The sequence below is a fragment of the Mus pahari genome, chromosome 19 (assembly GCF_900095145.1).
Source record: "Mus pahari chromosome 19, PAHARI_EIJ_v1.1, whole genome shotgun sequence".
Classification (NCBI taxonomy): Eukaryota; Metazoa; Chordata; class Mammalia; order Rodentia; family Muridae; genus Mus; species Mus pahari.
In genome coordinates, this window is record NC_034608.1 from 12132506 (window position 1) to 12150138 (window position 17633).

At 50.9% G+C, this 17633-nt stretch overlaps 1 protein-coding gene across 1 annotated transcript; it reads left to right on the forward strand.

Annotated features, from left to right (window-relative positions):
* The first annotated feature begins 300 nt into the window (after window positions 1-300).
* Ap2s1 (adaptor related protein complex 2 subunit sigma 1) lies at window positions 301-11144 on the forward strand. The gene is made up of 5 exons (XM_021219302.2): window positions 301-419; window positions 4947-5096; window positions 9050-9163; window positions 10538-10597; window positions 10759-11144. The coding sequence occupies exons 1-5, from the start codon at window positions 417-419 to the stop codon at window positions 10858-10860; spliced, it is 429 nt and encodes a 142-aa protein (XP_021074961.1). The 5' UTR covers window positions 301-416; the 3' UTR covers window positions 10861-11144.
* Window positions 11145-17633: the final 6489 nt, after the last annotated feature.

Here is a 17633-nt window from a genome sequence, read left to right on the forward strand (position 1 = left end):
ATTCAAAAGAAAAAAACTACTATTCCCAGCATGTCCTTGGGGGTAGCTTTGGGATGGAGGAGCACTAGAACCACATTTCCCGAAATGCAACGCTCACTCAGCCTACTTTTAACCTATGGAACTTGTCCTTATACATATACCGTCATCCACAATGCATTTGGTACTTGCGTTTGGTGGCTAGCTCTCTTGATAGGAAAAAGAGCAGCCGCAGAGCATGCTGGGAAGGCGTCTAGACCGGGGCCACCCTTGCCAACGCGTGCGTTTAAACTACAACTCCCAGAGGGCCGTGCCCGAGGAGGAAGGCGGGCTCTCCTGCCGGAAGTCAGTTCTAGCCCTGGGCCCCACAACTGCAAGCAGAGCCGGAGCCGCCCTGTTACAGCGGGACCCGGGCCTCTGGGGTCCAGACAGGGGTCGCCATGGTAACGGGGGTAGCGTCGTACCGGGGACCGGCCGAGGGAGGGTTCACGTACGGTCCCCGGGTTTTCGGTTTGGAGCTGACAAGCTTCCTCCTGCGGCGGGTGATCCGGGCCGGGCGCGGGTTCTCGGAATTGGGGTCAGGAATGGGGATCAGGGGCTCGATGCTGTACTGCGGGGTGTGCTTGTGGTTCCAAGAAAAGGATTTGGAGGGGAAAGAGTGTCCAGGGGAGGGACTGCCTTGGTGGGAGACATTTGGGGTTGGTTTTGAAACCACAGAGGCAGGAGAAGATAATGGAGATGAGGAAGGGGCGATGGAAAAGAACCAGAGACGCTACCCCAGACAAGGTAGGGAGGGTTCCTCATGAGAAGGAAGGAGCTGCTTTTAAGGAGAGCTAGTGTTGGGGCAAGTTAGATATGGCCGGAGAAGACACTCTCCAGGGGGGAGAAGAGGACCCTGGAGGCCGGAAGTCAATCCCTGTAGGATTAGGGTTAGGCTGCTGCAAAAAGAGAGAGGGCTGAAGCAGTAGAAAGTGGATTCTAGAAGAAAATGGGGAGCAGCTGAACAGAATGTTCCACAGAGGAGAGGTCCGGGTTGCAGAGTAGGCTTGGAGTCGTAACATTTGAGGAGGGGGGCGCTTTGGGAGCAAGGGCTGAGCACTGGATTTAGGGGAAACTCCACCTCCGAGCCGGGCTTTTTGGAACTAAGAGTTCTTTGGATAGGGACTTGGAGAAGAAGACTTGGGAGGGGGATGTCAGAACAGGAGGTGAGTTAGTTCCATGCGACCTCTGTAACAAGGGAGAAGGGGTGCTTGTAATGAAGGACAGGTGAAGCCTCACGGAGTGGGGGCCAGAGGTGCCGGGGTCGGGGGATTGGAGGTTACCATGGAAGTTGGTACAGCAGAGGGATGGATATTGGCACTAGGGGCTGCTCAGATGTGTTCCCAGGAGTGGAACAATTCTCACTGATTGGTTGGGGGTGGATGGGGTAGGACACAGAGGGCCTAACTCAGCCTTGCTTCCAGCTGCTCTTCCCTTCTGCTCCTGCGCCCACCCCTTCCCTTCCTGGGTTTCCCTGGCTCAGCAGAAGTAGTTCTTGGAAGGGGCATGTAACATCCTGTTCGCAGTTTTCTGCTTAGATTGAAGAAGGCAGATAGGCTGAGGGAAGAATGAGGCTCAGGAAAGACCATGGAGGCCAGTAAAGAATCCAGGGCTCAGGGTAAAGACTTGGAGGAACTAGCTCTGTTTTCTGGATTGATCACTTTATCATCTGTAAAATGGGCAAGAGCATGTATGTCTGGACAGACAGGGCTCCAAACTAGGCTTCCCAGCAGGGAACCTTTAAGCCCTGATTTTCCCCTTTTTCATTTTTTCCCCTCAGTACCTAGGATTGAACCCCAGTAGAGGATTGAGCCCGGGTTCTTGGGCATGCTGCTTGAGAACTTTACCTTCAGCTAAATGTCCAGCCTTGTGGTTTCTTTCTCTCCTCTTTCTTCCTCTGTTCTGTGTGCTTGTGCTCTCTCCTCTTCTCTTCTCTTCTCTTCTCTTCTCTTCTCTTCTCTTCTCTTCTCTTCTCTTCTCTCTCTCCTTTTCTTTTTCTTCTTTTTTTGTATTGAGGATGAAACCCAGGGCCTTGTACATGGTTGTAAGTCTAGTACATCTCCTGCCACTGACCTGCATCTCTGTCTTTCCTGTGTTTTATTCTCACTTTACCTTACGTCTGTAGAGGTCAGAAGTGACTTGCCCAGTCAGTCCTCTCCTTCCACCATGTGGGTCTTAGGGATCACACTCGGGTCTTTGGGCTTGTCAACCTGTACCCACTGAACCAGCCCCCCAGCAGTTTGGTTTGGTTTGGTTTGGTTTGGTTTCTTCTCCTTGAGACAGGATCTTGCAGATATCCCTGGCTGCCTTTGAACCTCCAACCTTCCCACCTTAGCCTTCCCAGTAGCCACAATCACAGATGTGCATCACTGGGTGGCTGGGGCATGAGTTTCTGAAAGTGAAATAACAGGACACACTCTGTAATGCTACTTATAGGTCAGGGCTTTAGGATGTGTAGTATAGAGTAGCCACATGCTGCGCCTCTTATGGTTGTTAACCCTGTTCCCTGGTCTGATGAAGGAGGGAATCCCATTGTGTCCCTTACACAGAAAGGGAAGCTGAGGCCCACAGAGGTTAAGGGATCTGCCCATCCGCATAAAGCCACTGCCTGAGAGTCCGGCGGTGTGTTCTAGGTCGGAGTGTGTGCTCTCCGCTGCTTGATTGAACGCATCTAGGGCAGCCGTTCTCAACTGTCCCCTCTGGGGGTCAACTGTCATGTCCCCTCTGGGGGTCAACTGTCATGCCCCCTCTGGGGGTCAACTGTCATGCCCCCTCTGGGGGCCAAACGCCCCATCACAGGGTCACCTAAGACCAACCCGTAACAATAGCAAACCTACAGGTATGAGTGGTAACGAACACATTATGTTGGGGGTCACCCCCAACAGCATGAGGGAGGTTGAAAACCACTGGTCTAGGCCACACGATTGCTGGTTTTACTGAGGACTCAGTGGGCACTGGGGACTGTGGTGAGCGCTTGTAGCTTTAACTCGGTTGTTTTGTTTCCTGTCGCACTGGGGATTGAGCCCCAGGCCTGGAGCACCCTAAGAAGGCACTCTATCACTGCCATTCATCCTGTTTCAGGCAGGGTCTCGCCAAGTTGTCTAGGCAGGCCTTGAACTTGTGATCCTCTCGCCTCGGCCTCCCCAAAAGCTGGGATGACAGGCCTGTGCCACCAAGTCTACCTGACTTACTCAGCTTTCAGAATTGCTCTCTGACAGGTGACCTAGTGTTTTGGGGACTTTGTTCTGAGCCAGATAGAAGGTAGTCGGACTAACACAGAGTGTGTGGTCTGAGTCAGACCCACTGTGGGTGGTTTTCTTTCATGGTTTACGGCTCCCGGTACAATACACTGAGACCCCAAACAGTTTGGTTATTTAAGTGTCAAGGCTCACTTGCTCTGCCTGGAAGGTGTGAGGTTCCAGGTTCTAGCCCAGAATTCACCGTAGCCACAAACAAAGGTCATGGGTTGAAATGTCTCAGAGGGAAAAAGCCCTTGTCACAGAGGCCCAGCAACCTGAGTTTACTACTAGGAACCCAAGGTGGGAAGGAGCAGATGGCCCCCCCCTCAAAATCCTCTGACCTCCACACCAGCAAACAACTGCCAGATGCTGGGAAGCGCATTAACGCTGCCCGGAGAGGATAGACAGTTTCCGTACAGCCCAGCAATTCTGCTCTAAGTAGCTAGCCAAAAAACAAGGATATACATAGAGCCCTATATGCCATTTCTCACTGTAGCCCGGAGATGGAAGCTGTCCGGTTGTCCATCAGCTGAAGAATAATAAATGGGGTGATGCAGACCCATAAGTGCAGTAGCATTCGCTGCAGTCAGGGAATGGGCGGGACAGGCTTGCCTACACAGTGAGTTCAGGACCTAGAACGAGCAGCGACTGCAGCACGGCCGTGAATGGGCTACGGGGGAGTCCATAGTGCCTGACTTGTTTTGTTTTGTTTTAAGACCAGGTTTGATATGTAGCCTCGGCTAGTCTGGAACTCAGTATGTAAACCAAGCTTGCCTCATTCTTACAGTAATTCTCCTGCCTCTGCCTCCAGGGTGTTGGGATTCCACAAGGCATCAGTAAAACCAGTCATAGTGGCTCACACTTGTAATCTCAGAACGTTGAGAGGCTGAGGCAGGAGGATTTCCCTAAGTTCTTAGCAAACCTAGGCTGTATAGGGAGACCCTGTCTTTAAAACAAAAACAAAAACAAAAAAACAAAACAAAACAAAAAACAGAAAAGCAAGGGCTGTAGAGATGGCTCAGCAGTTTAAGAGCACCTACTGCTCCTGCAGAGGAACCAGGTTTGGTTCCCAGCACCCACATCGCCGTGGCTCTCAGCCACCTGGAACACTACCTCCAAGAGGTCTGATGTTTCTGGTCTATGGCACCTGCATGCAAGTAACCAAACACAGCTGAGCTCTGCTTCATGCCTGAGTGCTTCTGTATCCAACAGTGAGATGGCTCCTAACTTATTGTTCAGTGGCCGTGCCTGTCATCCCCAGTGGGGCGTGACTCAGTAAGAGCACTTGTCCAGAATCCCCCAGTGAGCAGCCGGAGGTGTGGCTCAGCACCTGCCTGGCTCACATGGGCCTCCAGTGCTTCCCCAGCACTGTGCGAGATCCCCCATCCCTGATAAGATGGAGCATCTTGGGAAACTTGATTGGAGGGTAAGGAAGTGGCTTCAGGGATGGATGGATGGATGGATGGATGGATGGATGAAGATGAACAGAAGCCTGGGACTTGGTCAGTCACTCAGTGGAAGCGGGGGTCGCAGCCCATGTCCAGAGCGATGCAGCAGGGTCCCAGGGAGGTAGCCTTAGAGAGCTGGCCACAGGGAGAGCCTGGGCCCCGACATCTCTCCCGTGGAATGTCTCGTGGTGCCCACCCTGAGCCGTGTGCCCGCATCTCTCATTTCCCCCCCTGCTTGCTCTAGATCCGATTCATCCTCATCCAGAACCGGGCTGGTAAGACGCGCCTGGCCAAGTGGTACATGCAGTTCGATGATGACGAGAAGCAGAAGCTGATCGAGGAGGTGCACGCCGTGGTCACCGTCAGGGATGCCAAGCACACCAACTTTGTGGAGGTGACTGACACCCTTCCCGTGCCTCTTTCTGCCCCCTACTTCCCCGGCACCTCCTCCTCCTCCCCCGTTCTAACAGCCCGTGACCTCCACTCCTCTATTAATCCACTCCGCATGCTTTTAGCTCTTTTTCTCTTTCAAGGGTTGTGGATGTGGTTCATTGAGTACAGAACACACAAGCATGGGGAGTTGAGTTTGAAGCCTCAACACACCCACAACCCTGTTCGTTCAGGTGACTTTCAACCAAGATCTGCAGGGCTGAGGGAGTAGATGTTTTCCAAGCAGTGAACATTCCAAGCCTCTGGGGGAGGAGCGGGCGGGTGCAAAGGCCCTGAGGCATAAGCCGGGCGGAGAGTTCCAGGAGGGGCAGGCAGGAGACTCGCCTGGCTGAGGTCCTGAGGCCTTCTGACACACTTAGTGGCCGGAGCCACAGAACGGCTTCGAGCAGGGCACGTGAGCTGGCCCAGGCTTCCAGGATCCCCCATCTATCTGGGTATTCTTATTTACTGTTGGGGGGAGCATGTCATGTGGAGGTCAGAGGACAGCTTTGTGGACTCGTTTTCTCCTTCCGCCTTTGTGTGAGCTCTAGGGACGGACATCGGGGCCAGGCTTGCAAAGTGCCTCTATCTGCTGGGCGTAGTTTTAGTGTTGACTTTTCGTTGTCTCTCTGTGCATTTTTAGAAACGGCCTTGTGTGCCTCCAGCCTGCCTCAGACTGTCTATAGCTGAGCGTAGCTTTGAATTCCTGATTCTCCTGCCTCTGTCACCCAGATGTTCAGATGACCTTGGTTTTGCCTTTGTTGTCTCTGCAGCCCAAGCTAGCCTGAAAGTCACCGTGTAGTCCAGGCTTGCCTTGAACTTGAAGCAATCCTCCTGCCTCAGCTACCTGGGTGCAGGGGAACACAGGTCTATCCATCTCAGGGCTGGCTTCAAACTCATAATCTTCCGGCCTCAGCCTCCTTGGTGCTGGGATCACAGAGTTGTACCACACACTTCACTAGGGTCCCCCTTCAGGAGTAAGAGCAGGAGCAGGAGACCCTCAAGGTGGTGCAGTGTGGCACAGAGGGGTGCTTGTTCTTCCAAGATAACACACACACAGACACACACACACACGCACACACACACACACACAGACAGACACACACACACACACACGCACACAGAGACACACACACACAGCAGGTTGGGGGCGAGAAGCACGAGGGAGGTGTCTGTTCTCATTCCACAGAGGTGTTGGGACAGAGAGACTGGGGAGGGGATGGAAATGGGGTTTCAGCATGTCCTGGGTACCCCGACTCAGGAACTCTCTGGAGCAGTGAAGAAGCACAGACCATGCCATCCCAGGTCCTTACCATCTAGGGACAGCTCAGGACCCCCATCGCACTTTAAGCCTGTTAGAGAAGCATGTCTCATAGTGTCCCTAGTGCTTCCTTGAACTGAGATAACATTGAACAGATGCCACTTGAAGTCAGCCACATGCTAAGTTCTGAGCTATGAATAGTGACATTGCTAATAATTTTAAGAAACTTGGTGGGGGGCTGGTGAGATGGCTCAGTGAGCAAGAGCACCCGACTGCTCTCCCGAAGGTCCAGAGTTCAAATCCCAGCAACTACATGGTGGCTCAAAACCATCCGTAACAAGATCTGACTCCCTCTTCTGGAGTGTCTGAAGATAGCTACAGTGTACTTACATATAATAAGTAAATACATCTTTAAAAAAAAAAAAAGAAAGAAAGAAAGAAAGAAAGAAAGAAAGAAAGAAAGAAAGAAAGAAAGAAACTTGGTGGGTACTAGAACTGATGGCTCACACCCTTAATCCCAACCCCCCGGGAGGTAGAAGGCAGATTTCTGAGTTCAAGGCTAGCCTGGTCTCCATAGAGAGTTTCTGAGGATATGGCTCAGTTAGTAAAGTGCTTACCCAGAATGCATGAAGTGCAGGGCTCGCAGCCAGAGCCACATCACATGGGTGGGAGCGTCTGCCGCTGATCCAACTCTTGAGAGGCAGAGGCAGGAGGGTCCCTCAACTACATGGTGAGTTTATGTCCAAGATGGGCTACATAGATACTGAGGAAAAGTGAATGCTTGCAACTCTAGCATTGTAGTACGTGCCTGTAACCCTAACACCGCAGTGCATGCCTGTGACATAGGCACTGAATTCCTGTGTGTGTCTGTGTGTGTGGCAGGGCAGAGTGCAGAGGCCACAGGTCAACCTTGAGGGTCATTCCGCAGGAGCTGTCTACCTTGTGTTTTGAGATAAGATCTCTCATTGAGGCCTGGTGCTCACTGGTTAGTTTAGCCTGACAGGCCAGAAAACTCCAGTGAGCCTCCAGCACCAGGATTAAAGCCCGTGGCTCCACGCCTGCCTCTTTGCTGCAGAGTGAGAGACTTTATGGATGAGCCTTTCTTTTTAGGGAATGGCGATGAAGTGGGGGGTGGGGGGAAGTGTAGTTTTTCAAGATAGGGTTTCTCTGTGTAGCCTTGGCTCTTCAGGAACTCACTCTGTAGACCAGGCTGGCCTCAAAGTCAGATCTTCCTGCCTCTGCTTCCCAAAGGTGTGTGCCACCACCACCCAGCTTTTTCTCCCGGTTTAGACAGTCTCACTCTATAGTCCTGGCTGACCTCCAGTCCTAACTATCAGTCTTTATCTCTGAGGTTAACGGTTTACCCCACACTTGGGAATAGGATGTGGAAAGATCAAGAAAAATTTGAAGTTAGTATGGTCTGTATATAAAGTTCCAAACCAGAGTTGTATAGAGAAACCTTGTTTCTACACATAATAAATAAATAACAAGCAGAATAATATTTAAAAAAAAAAAAAATGAACTGAGCTGAAAAAAATATAAATTCCAGAACCCACAAACTATGTAATTCACCTCAGTTGCCACCAGGGGGTGCCCTACACTCATCCCAAAGAGAACTTGGATTTGGCTAAACACCAGCCATATCCCAGTGTGCACATCCATATGTGTTAACTGTACACTCCTCCTCTTGTTTGTTCACTGTGCTGAGACCAGAACACAGAGCCTCATGCATACTAGGCAGGGGCTCCACCTCTGAGCCATGCCCCAGCCCCCTAACTGGGGGATCCTAGGCAGGGGCTCCACCTCTGAGCCATGCCCCAGCCCCTGTCTGTCTCTTGTCTTTCCTTAGTGTCCATGCACACAGTATTAAGTCTACCCCAGCACAGGTGTGCCTCGCTGTAGGCCATGTGAGCATTATCCTAATGTTTACATGTGTCAGTTGAGCTTCCATTACCTGTAAAAGTCAAAAGTCCCCAAAATAAGAAACTTCTGTGGTTGGTTTGTTTGTGTTGCCCAGGCTGATCTGAAATGCCTTCCTCTCCTGAGACTTTGAGCCAAGTGTAGTGCTGCATGTCTGTAATTCCAGAACTTGGGACATGGAAGCAGGAGAATCAGAAGTTGAAGGCCATTCTCAGCTACATAGCCAGTACAAGTTCAGCCTGGGCTACATGGCAGATTCTATGCTAAACAAACAAACAAGCTAAAGCTTATTTTTGTTTTGTATTGAGTTAGGGCCCACTACATAGCCTGGACTTTCTTCAAACATGTGATCCTCCTGCCGCAGCCCCCTACTGCTACCAGGCCTAGTCACAGTCCCTGCCCTGGCTCCTTCACAATCTGTTCCCTGTGTCTGGAACTCCCCTGATTGCCTTCCAGCTCTCAATTCAGCACCCTCCTTCAGGAAACCTCCCTGACTCCCAGGATGAAAGGGATTAGGGCCCTACCCTGAATCCCCAAATCCAGTCGTGCTAACCCTGGGGATTTCCGTCCCACTGCCTGGGTGAGTGACCCTCTGCTGGACCATGAGTCAAATCTGACTGTCACTACTGCCCTGCCCTCCCCTCCCCAAGGCAGGAGCAGCCTGTGCTCACACACAGTGGAACAGCTGGCATCTGCCCCCCTCTGCCAGCTCAGTCCTGACTCCTTTCTGCCCACAGTTCCGGAACTTCAAGATCATCTACCGACGTTACGCCGGCCTCTACTTCTGCATCTGCGTGGACGTCAACGACAACAATCTGGCCTATCTCGAGGCCATCCACAACTTCGTAGAAGTGAGTCAGGTGCCGACCCAGGAGGCCCTGGAGTGATGGGGTGACCGTTTGTCCTCCCACCCCACCCCCAGCCTCCCTCTGTGTGCATGGGTCTGTCTTTCTAATCTGCCTCTCCCTCCTCACCTCTCTCATCTGCTCCAGCCTAGCGCCTCCTCTATCTGGCTCCACCTTTGACTAGTCATGGTGTGTGTGTGTGTGTGTGTGTGTGTGTGTGTGTGTGTGTGTGTGTGTGTNTGTGTGTGTGTGTGTGTGTGTGTGTGTGTGTGTGTGTGTGTGTGTGTGTGTATGGGTCACACATGCGTGTGTAGGTCAGAAGATAACATGGTGCAGGTGTTGCCTTTCCAGCCTGTGGTTCCAGGGCTTGAACTCGGTCAGCAGGCTTGGCAGCAGGCACTGGCACCAGCTGAGCCCTCTTCCTGACCCCTCTCTTGGTGTCACAGTTGAGGTCTTCAGTTGTCTGTCATCCAACGGTTCCATCCTCGCTGGTTCCGTCACTGTTTCTGTCTGTCTGTCCTCTTGATAACTGGCTTGTTTGTGTGAGACAACGTCTTCCCCCGTAGCTCAGCATGGCCTGGCGCTCATGATCTAGGTTCTCCCCTCAGCTTTCCCCGTGCTCAATGACAGTCAACACAACTGCCTGGCTGTCTCTTCCTCCATCCACTGTGCATGCATGCATGTGCGCGCGTGTGTGTGTGTGTGTGTGTGTGTGTGTGTGTGTGTGTGTGTGTGTGTGCAGGTGCCTGAGGACATAGAAGGCATTGGGCATTAGACCTCCTGGTGTTGGACTTGCAGGCCGTTGTGAGCCACCTGATATGGGTGCTGGAAACTACATTTGAGTCCTCTAGAAGGACAACCTGTGTTCTTAACCACTGAGCCATCTCTCCAGTTGCACATATCCGCCCCCCCCACCCCCTTTTTAGAGACAGGTCCCATAGAGCCCCAGCTGGCCTCAGACTTGCTGTGTAGCCAGGGGTGACCTTACATTCCTGCCTCCACCTACCTTCCACGTGCTAGGCAGGTTTTATGCAGTGCTGAAGATGGAACCCAGGACTTTGTGAATGCTTGACAGACACTAAACTATATCCCAGGCCTCTCGGCCTGTCTCCTTTCATATTATTATTATTATTATTATTATTATTATTATTATTATTATTACCACCACTACCATGTGTGTCTGGTGTCTGTGACTTGTGTGTTCATGCGGGCACACGTGCCACAGCTTGCACAGGAAGTCAGAGGACAGGCTTGGGAGCTGGTTCTCCCTTCACCATGGGATACAGGGTTCAAATTCAGTTTTGCACAGCACAGCACTGATGGCCACAGAGCCAGCCTTGTCCCTGTCTCTTACCACTGGTCTTCCTCTCCTTCTCTCAGGTGTTAAATGAATACTTCCACAACGTCTGTGAACTGGACCTGGTGTTCAACTTTTACAAGGTAGGCTTGTGGATAAGTGGGCAAGAGGCGGCTGTAGGAATGTGCCCAGAGCCACCAAAGACCTGCGTGACCCTGCCCGCCCCCATGCTGTTTCTCTGCTCAGGGTCTACCCTCGGCTCCCTTCCCTCACTGCAGCTTTGTCTTCCTCCCTTCCTGCCCAGGTTTACACAGTGGTAGATGAGATGTTCCTGGCAGGAGAAATCCGAGAGACCAGCCAGACGAAGGTGCTGAAGCAGCTGCTGATGCTACAGTCCCTGGAGTGAGGGGGGCCTCCGCCCAGCCCGGCCTGCTGGACCAACCTGCCTGCTCGTCCCCTGCCTGCCAGGCCTGAGGCCCACCCCAGCAGCCCCCTCCCTTCCTCAGCTGGCCCAGAGGAAGTACCCCGCGGGGTCTAGGCCACAGGGGAGGAGGCCAGAACCCACTGCCTCTGGGCCCTCCGTGGATGGCAGAGGCCACCGTGATGTCCTGAGTAACTGTGCCATTGTCGTGTGATGCTGTGAGTGTGTGTGTGTGTGCAGCCCCCAATAAACCTGTGGTCCTGCCTGGCCTGGCTGTCTGAGCCCTCGTCTGCCAGCCCTGGGAACCAGCGACCCTTAGAAAGCCTTGCCCTTGGTCCATCAGTGAGTCAGTCAACAACATATCACATTGATCTAAGAAAAGCAGAGAGACCTAAGCATATGTTAGACATACTTCTGCCTACACAGGGCCCCAACACTGTGAGGGATGACAGTTCTGGACATGAAACACTCACTCTAAAATCCTACAGTGACAGCACCCAACAGTACCGAGAGTCTGCTGCCAGCACACACACCCAGCCTTGGGTTTGGTTTGGTTTTGAGAGATGGCCTGGCTGTGTAGTTTTGCCTCTTCCTGAGTGCTGAGATTTAAGGGATGGGCCACAAGTTCCAACTCAGCCCCTAGATTTTTAAAGAAGAGACTTGACCCCCACCCCCAAGATCAGGGATAGCAGTGTGTTCCCACATCCAATTTCTGAGAAATTACTTTGTGCTTACAAGATTATGAGGAAGGGTACCTAGTTGTCCCTTGTTCCCAGGAAGATGGCAAGACTTAACCAAAGCTCATGTCTACCTTCAGTTGATGTGGAGCTGCTTGCAAGACCTGGAGGGTACTTTCAAATCTTTGTTTCTACCTATGTCACTGGGAATGTAGTGTAGTTTCTCACCAACAGCCACTTGCCAAGGGGGCTGAGACAGTTCCTGCCCATCCTTAGCCTGGGCAGACCCCAGCTTCTACCCACTGAATATGACAGTGTGACAACAGAAAAGGCTCTGAAACCAGGCCTAGGGGGCACATGACTCTATACCAGATGCTTAAGAGACTGAGGCATGAGGATCACAAATTCAAGGCTTGCTTGTGCTAGAGTGAGGTCAAGACCAGTCCAAGCAAATAAGCGAGACCCAATCTCAAAAGGCAAAAAAGGGTAGGGGCATTGCTCAGTGGTAGAACCCCTGCCTAGAATCCCCCAGGGAGGGGCTGGGGCGTGGCTCNNTGGTAGAGCCCCTGCCTAGAATCCCCCAGGGAGGGGCTGGGGTGTGGCTCAGAGGTAGATGACTTGCCAAGTATGTGTGAGGCCTTGAGTTCAATTCTCAATACAAAGAGAAGAGAAAGGAAAAATTTGAAAAAGAGAGCAGGTGAGATGCTTGCCACCAATCCTGATGGCCCAAGTGTAATCTCCAGACCCACACAGTAGAAAGAACCGACACCTACAAGTTGTCTTCCGACTCCCATAAGCATACTGTGGCACATGTGCCCTTCCCTGTCCCCACGCACCCAATAAATAAATAATCTCTGAGAAGAGTGTGATGGCACCGTCCCCACCTCTGACTGGCACCACGGGCAAGCAGGGAACAGCTCTATGCCACGCCACAATGCCTCTCTCAGACTTAACCACTGCAAAGGCAGGTGCAGCCCAGCATGGCCCTTCAGCAGTCATGGCCTTCAGGAAGATCACTCAGTTTGTCTCATCTATAAAACTCAAGCTGCCTTGAACTCATTACCATCCTCCTGCCTCAGCTTCCCCAATGCTGGGATTACTTGCTCAGCTGGTGGTAACTGTTTTTCCTCATCTGTGTTTGTGTGAGCATTCCATTAACTAATCTATGAGCAAACATTCTGTAGACATTAAGTGACTGCAGTGTGTCCGGGCATTCCTGAGACCGCAGTAGCTGTAAAGACAAAGTGGACGGGATATGTTCCTGTTGGTAGAGTGTTTGCCTAATGTGCACACAGCCCTGGCTTCCATTCCCAGTGCCACATAAAGTAGGCATGTGGCCCACATCTGTAACCCCAGCACTGAGGAGGTAGAGACAAGAGGATCAAGAATTCAAACTCTATGTGGCAGATTCAACACCCACCTGGGTTATGTGAAATCCTGCCTAGAAAATCTGATGCACGGGCCTTCATATGGCCAGGTGGGAGCCAGAGACAGAAGAGACCAGGAAGCTCGAAGGCCATTACCCCAGAGTACATAATCAGAAACAAAATGGGCTGGAGAGATCGCTCAGAGGTTAAAAGCACTGGCTGCTCTTCCAGAGGTCCTGAGTTCAATCCCGAGCAACCAAATGGTGGCTCACAACCATCTGTAATGGGATCTGATGCCCTCTTCTGGTGTGTCTGAGGACAGTGACCGTGTACTCATATACATAAAATAAATAAATTGCTTTTTTTAAAAGGCAGAAACAAAAAACAAACCCTGCCTCAACGAGGTGGAAAGAGATCTGGCTTCCAAAAGCTGACTTCTGACCACATGGGCAAATACACACATACGTACACATATCACACACACACACATCAACAGCAGTGACCTCCCATGGGCTGAGCATCTCCACCTGGCAGGTGGGTGTGCAAAATTGAACAGCCAGGCTGGAAAGGAGCCAAGCAGCTCCTAACCGAGGCAAACGCACGCCCCGTGACTCAGCAATGCTGTCCCTAGCAATTTACTCAAAAGAAATAAAGCTGCTGTCCACACACGCTTGTGTCCACGTGTCCGTGGCAGCTGTGTTCTCAGAAGCCAGGCCAATGCCAGCCCATCCCATCGGTGAAGAAAAGCATCAGTCCGCACAGACATAAATCATCCGGCCATAGAATTGGAGCTCTGACACACCACAGCGTGGACAGTGCATCTGATGGGAGGGGAGGAAGACACAAAAGACCCCAAGGGGAGATGTGGGTGGAAGCAGGAGGATCAGGAGATCAGGGTCCTCAGCTACACGAGACCCTGTTTCCATATAATAAATAGAATATGAATAAAAATACTATGTCAGTTCCTGCTCCAATATAAAATGTCCAAATGCCCAGAGTAGACAAATCCATTAACAGGGAAAGCTGATTAATGTGGAGAGAAAGGGAGTAACTTCTCAATGCACAGGGCTGTGTGTGTGTGTGTGTGTGTGTGTGTGTGTGTGTTAGTAGGGATTGAAGAGACCTTGTCGGCCGAGTAAAGGCTCTACCACTTATTTTTTTTTTTTAAGATTTATTTATTTATTATATGTAAGTACACTGTAGCTGTCTTCAGACACTCCAGAAGAGGGAGTCAGATCTCGTTACGGATGGTTGTGAGCCACCATGTGGTTGCTGGGATTTGAACTCTGAACCTTTGGAAGAGCAATCGGGTGCTCTTACCCACTGAGCCATCTCACCAGCCCGGCTCTACCACTTATAATACCTTCTAATAAGTGAGCTTCATAGAGTCCCCAAGCTGCTTCCGGGGGTATTTCAGGCAGATGCTGTATGTCCAACCCTCCTATAAGTACCAAGCCTTTAATTTTCCTTCTTTTTATTTTTAGAGCCACGTCTCACTAAACATCCAGGCTAGCCTTCAACCCACTTTGTAGCCCTGACCAGCCTTGAACCTGTGAGCCTTATGCCTCAGCCCCTCAAGTGCAGAGATTATAGGCCTGCATTACCAGGCTTACTGGTTGGCTTTGAGATGGAGTTTCACTGTGTAGCTCATGTATAATTCCCAGGACCTAATGGCAGCTCACAACTATCTACGATTCCAGTTGCACTAGATTGGACACCCTCGCACAGACAGACATGCAGCCAAAACACCAACACATATGAAATAAAAATAGGTCAAAGATTTTTGACAAGCAGTGGTGGCACCTGCCAAATTCAACATTCCTGTGCCTCAGCTTTCCCGATGTCGGGATTTCGAGCCTAGCCGGCCACATCTGTCTCACAGGATTCATTTGGGGTCTCGAAAGTTTCTATTGCCAACGCCACATCTTTCTGGGGACTGTTACAGAAATCCCAGGAAACAAAGACTCGGGGGAAAACTAGGCCTCAAGGAAAGGCACCATCATTTTAAGGCCAACTATGAGACAGATTGCCCAACCAGAAGTTAAGATTTAGCCTTAGTGGCCAAGAGAACATGATGCCTGCATGGCCTTGCAGGAGGCTAGCACATGAACACACGCATGCGCACACACGCATGCACACAGGCAGGCACACATTCAAAATAAAACATTTAAAAAAAAATGTACGTGAGTACACTGTCACTGTCTTCAGAGACACCAGAAGAGAGCACCGGGTCTCATTACAGATGGTGTGAGCCACCATGTGGTTGCTGGGATTTGAACTCAGAACCCCTGGAAGAGCAGTCAGTGCTCTTAACCACTGAGCCAGCTCTCCAGCCCCCAATGAAACCTTTTTTTGTTGTTGGGGTTTTGGTTTGGTTTGGTTTGGTTTTCGGAGACAGGATTTCTCTCTGTAGGCCTGGCTGTCCTAGAATTCTATAAGGTCAGAGATCCACCTGCCTCTGTGTGTGCTACCATGCCTAGATGCAGCCAGTGTTCTTAATTCTGAGCTGTGTTCTCTCTAGATAGATAGATAGATAGATAGATAGATAGATAGATAGATAGATAGATAGAGATATTTGAGTTTTTGGTTTTGTTTTAAGAATGATTTATTTTTATTTTATGTAAAGGAGTACACTGTAGCTGTCTTCAGAAGAAGGCATCGGATCCCATAACAGATGGTTGTGAGCCACCATGTGATTACTAGGAATTGAGCTCAGGACCTCTGGATGCGCAGGGCCTCTCTATGTATTCCTGACTGTCCTGGGGTGCCCCCGCCCCAAGGCTGCTCCTAAACGCACAGAGATCTCCCTGCCTCCAGAGTGCTGGGATTAAAAAGTGTGTGACACCACATTTAGCTGCAGCCTCTCTTTTTAATTTTAATTTTTATCTATTATTATTGCGTGTGATTATGCATTTGTGTGTAATGCATAATGTATGTATGTGCACGTGGGGGTGCCCAAGCATCCATGTGGCGGTGGGAAGGTAACTTTCCAGAGTTCTCACCTTCCACTATGAATAAAATGCACTTCATGGATCAAATTCAGATCATCAGGCTTGAACAGCAAGTACCGTCTCAGAGATCTAACCTACATGGAACTGGTGTGTGTGCGTGTGTGTGTGCGTGCGTGTGCGCGCGTGCGTGTATGCATGTGCGTGTGTGTGTGTGTGTGTGTGCGTGTGCGTGTGTGAGTGTGCGTGTGCGTGTGTGTGTGTGCGTGTGTGTGTTTGATTTTATTTTAGAGACTAGAGAGGTGGCTTAGCAGTTACAACCACTGGCTGCCCTTCTAGAGGACCTGGGTTCAATTCCCAGCACCCTCAATGCAGCTCACAACTGTCTGTAACTCCATTTGGATCATACACCCTCACACAGACACATATGCAAGCAAAACACCAATGCACATGAAATAAAAATAAATCATTAAAAAAAAAATTTAGCTGGGCAGTGTTGGCACACGCCTTTAATCCCAGCATTCAGGAGGCAGAAGCAGGCAGAGTTCTGAGTTCGAGGCCAGCCTGGTCTACAGAGTGAGTTCCAAGACAGCCAGGGCTACACAGAGAAACCCTATCTCAAAACAAACAAGCGAACAAAAAAAGAAACCCTTATTATTAACTTTGTTTTAATTATTGTATTTTATGTGTATGGGTGTTGTGTTTGCATGTATGTCTGTGCTTGGTGCCCACAGAAGTCAGAAGAGGGCGAGCTGGGGAGCCCCTAGAACTGATGTGAGCAGTAGGAACTGGGAGTTCAAACATTCCTCTGGAAGAGCAGCCAGGGCAAGTAACCACAGAGCTCTGCATCCCCACCCCCACCCTCCAGGGAGATGCACTGAATGTTTGTCTAGACTCCATATAACGGTGCTGAGGCTAAGGCTGTCTACAAGGTAGATGCCGGGCCTCCATCCTGAGAACAAAGGAGCAGCCCGAACAGAAATGTAGGGAGTGCTTCCCCGCTGATGCAGTGAATTCAAAGTGAAGATGGATGAGATCACTTTTCTTTGGGCCTAAGGAAGAGAGAATCTGGCCCAGCCCAGAGGGGGAATGTGAGACTGGAGATAAGGGTGGCCTCAAGCCAGACACCTGCTGGAGCCTTGTCAAGGTTAACCAGGGTCAGCCAAAGGCCTCTCACCCATGATGCAATCCCCAAATTGGCTGCAACACCCACCAGAATTGATACAGCACAGATAGGGCACTCCGCGTGCCTGCTGCAGAGTTAAGGCCGGCCAGAGCGTGATTTCCGCAGCTACAGAGGAACCACTGTCCTGTCTGGCCCTTAGCCTGGAGTCTCTGAGGGGATTCCTGTCTCGAATTTCACATCCCATCCTGCAGGAAATCCTGTGGATTCAGCCGTGGAAACACAGGCCAGCCCTGACAGCTACTCCAGCACCATCATCTCCTGCGTGGCTAAAACAATCGCCTCCTTAGAGCTTCCGAACCAGCTGCCAACAGCTGCCAACAGCTGCCAGAACACCACCAGGCCTGCAGACTTGGGAGAAGGAAACCAGAAAAGGGTGCCCAGTGCCGCCCTGGGATTAGAATCAGAGATGTTGTGAGCCACCTGAGTGCTGGGGACCGAATTCTTGGGTCTTTTGGGAGAGCAATGCTGCTCTTAACTGCTTCTCTCTCTCTCACTCTCTCTCTCTCTCTCTCTCTCTCTCTCTCTCTCTCTCTCTCTCTCTCTCTCACACACACACACACACACACAAACATACACAGAA

Coding starts and splice junctions, on each gene's coding strand:
- Ap2s1 (XM_021219302.2), top strand. Junction 5,097..9,049: donor AGCACACCAACTTTGTGGAG/GTGACTGACACC, acceptor TTCTGCCCACAG/TTCCGGAACTTCAAGATCAT. Junction 10,598..10,758: donor TGGTGTTCAACTTTTACAAG/GTAGGCTTGTGG, acceptor CTTCCTGCCCAG/GTTTACACAGTGGTAGATGA.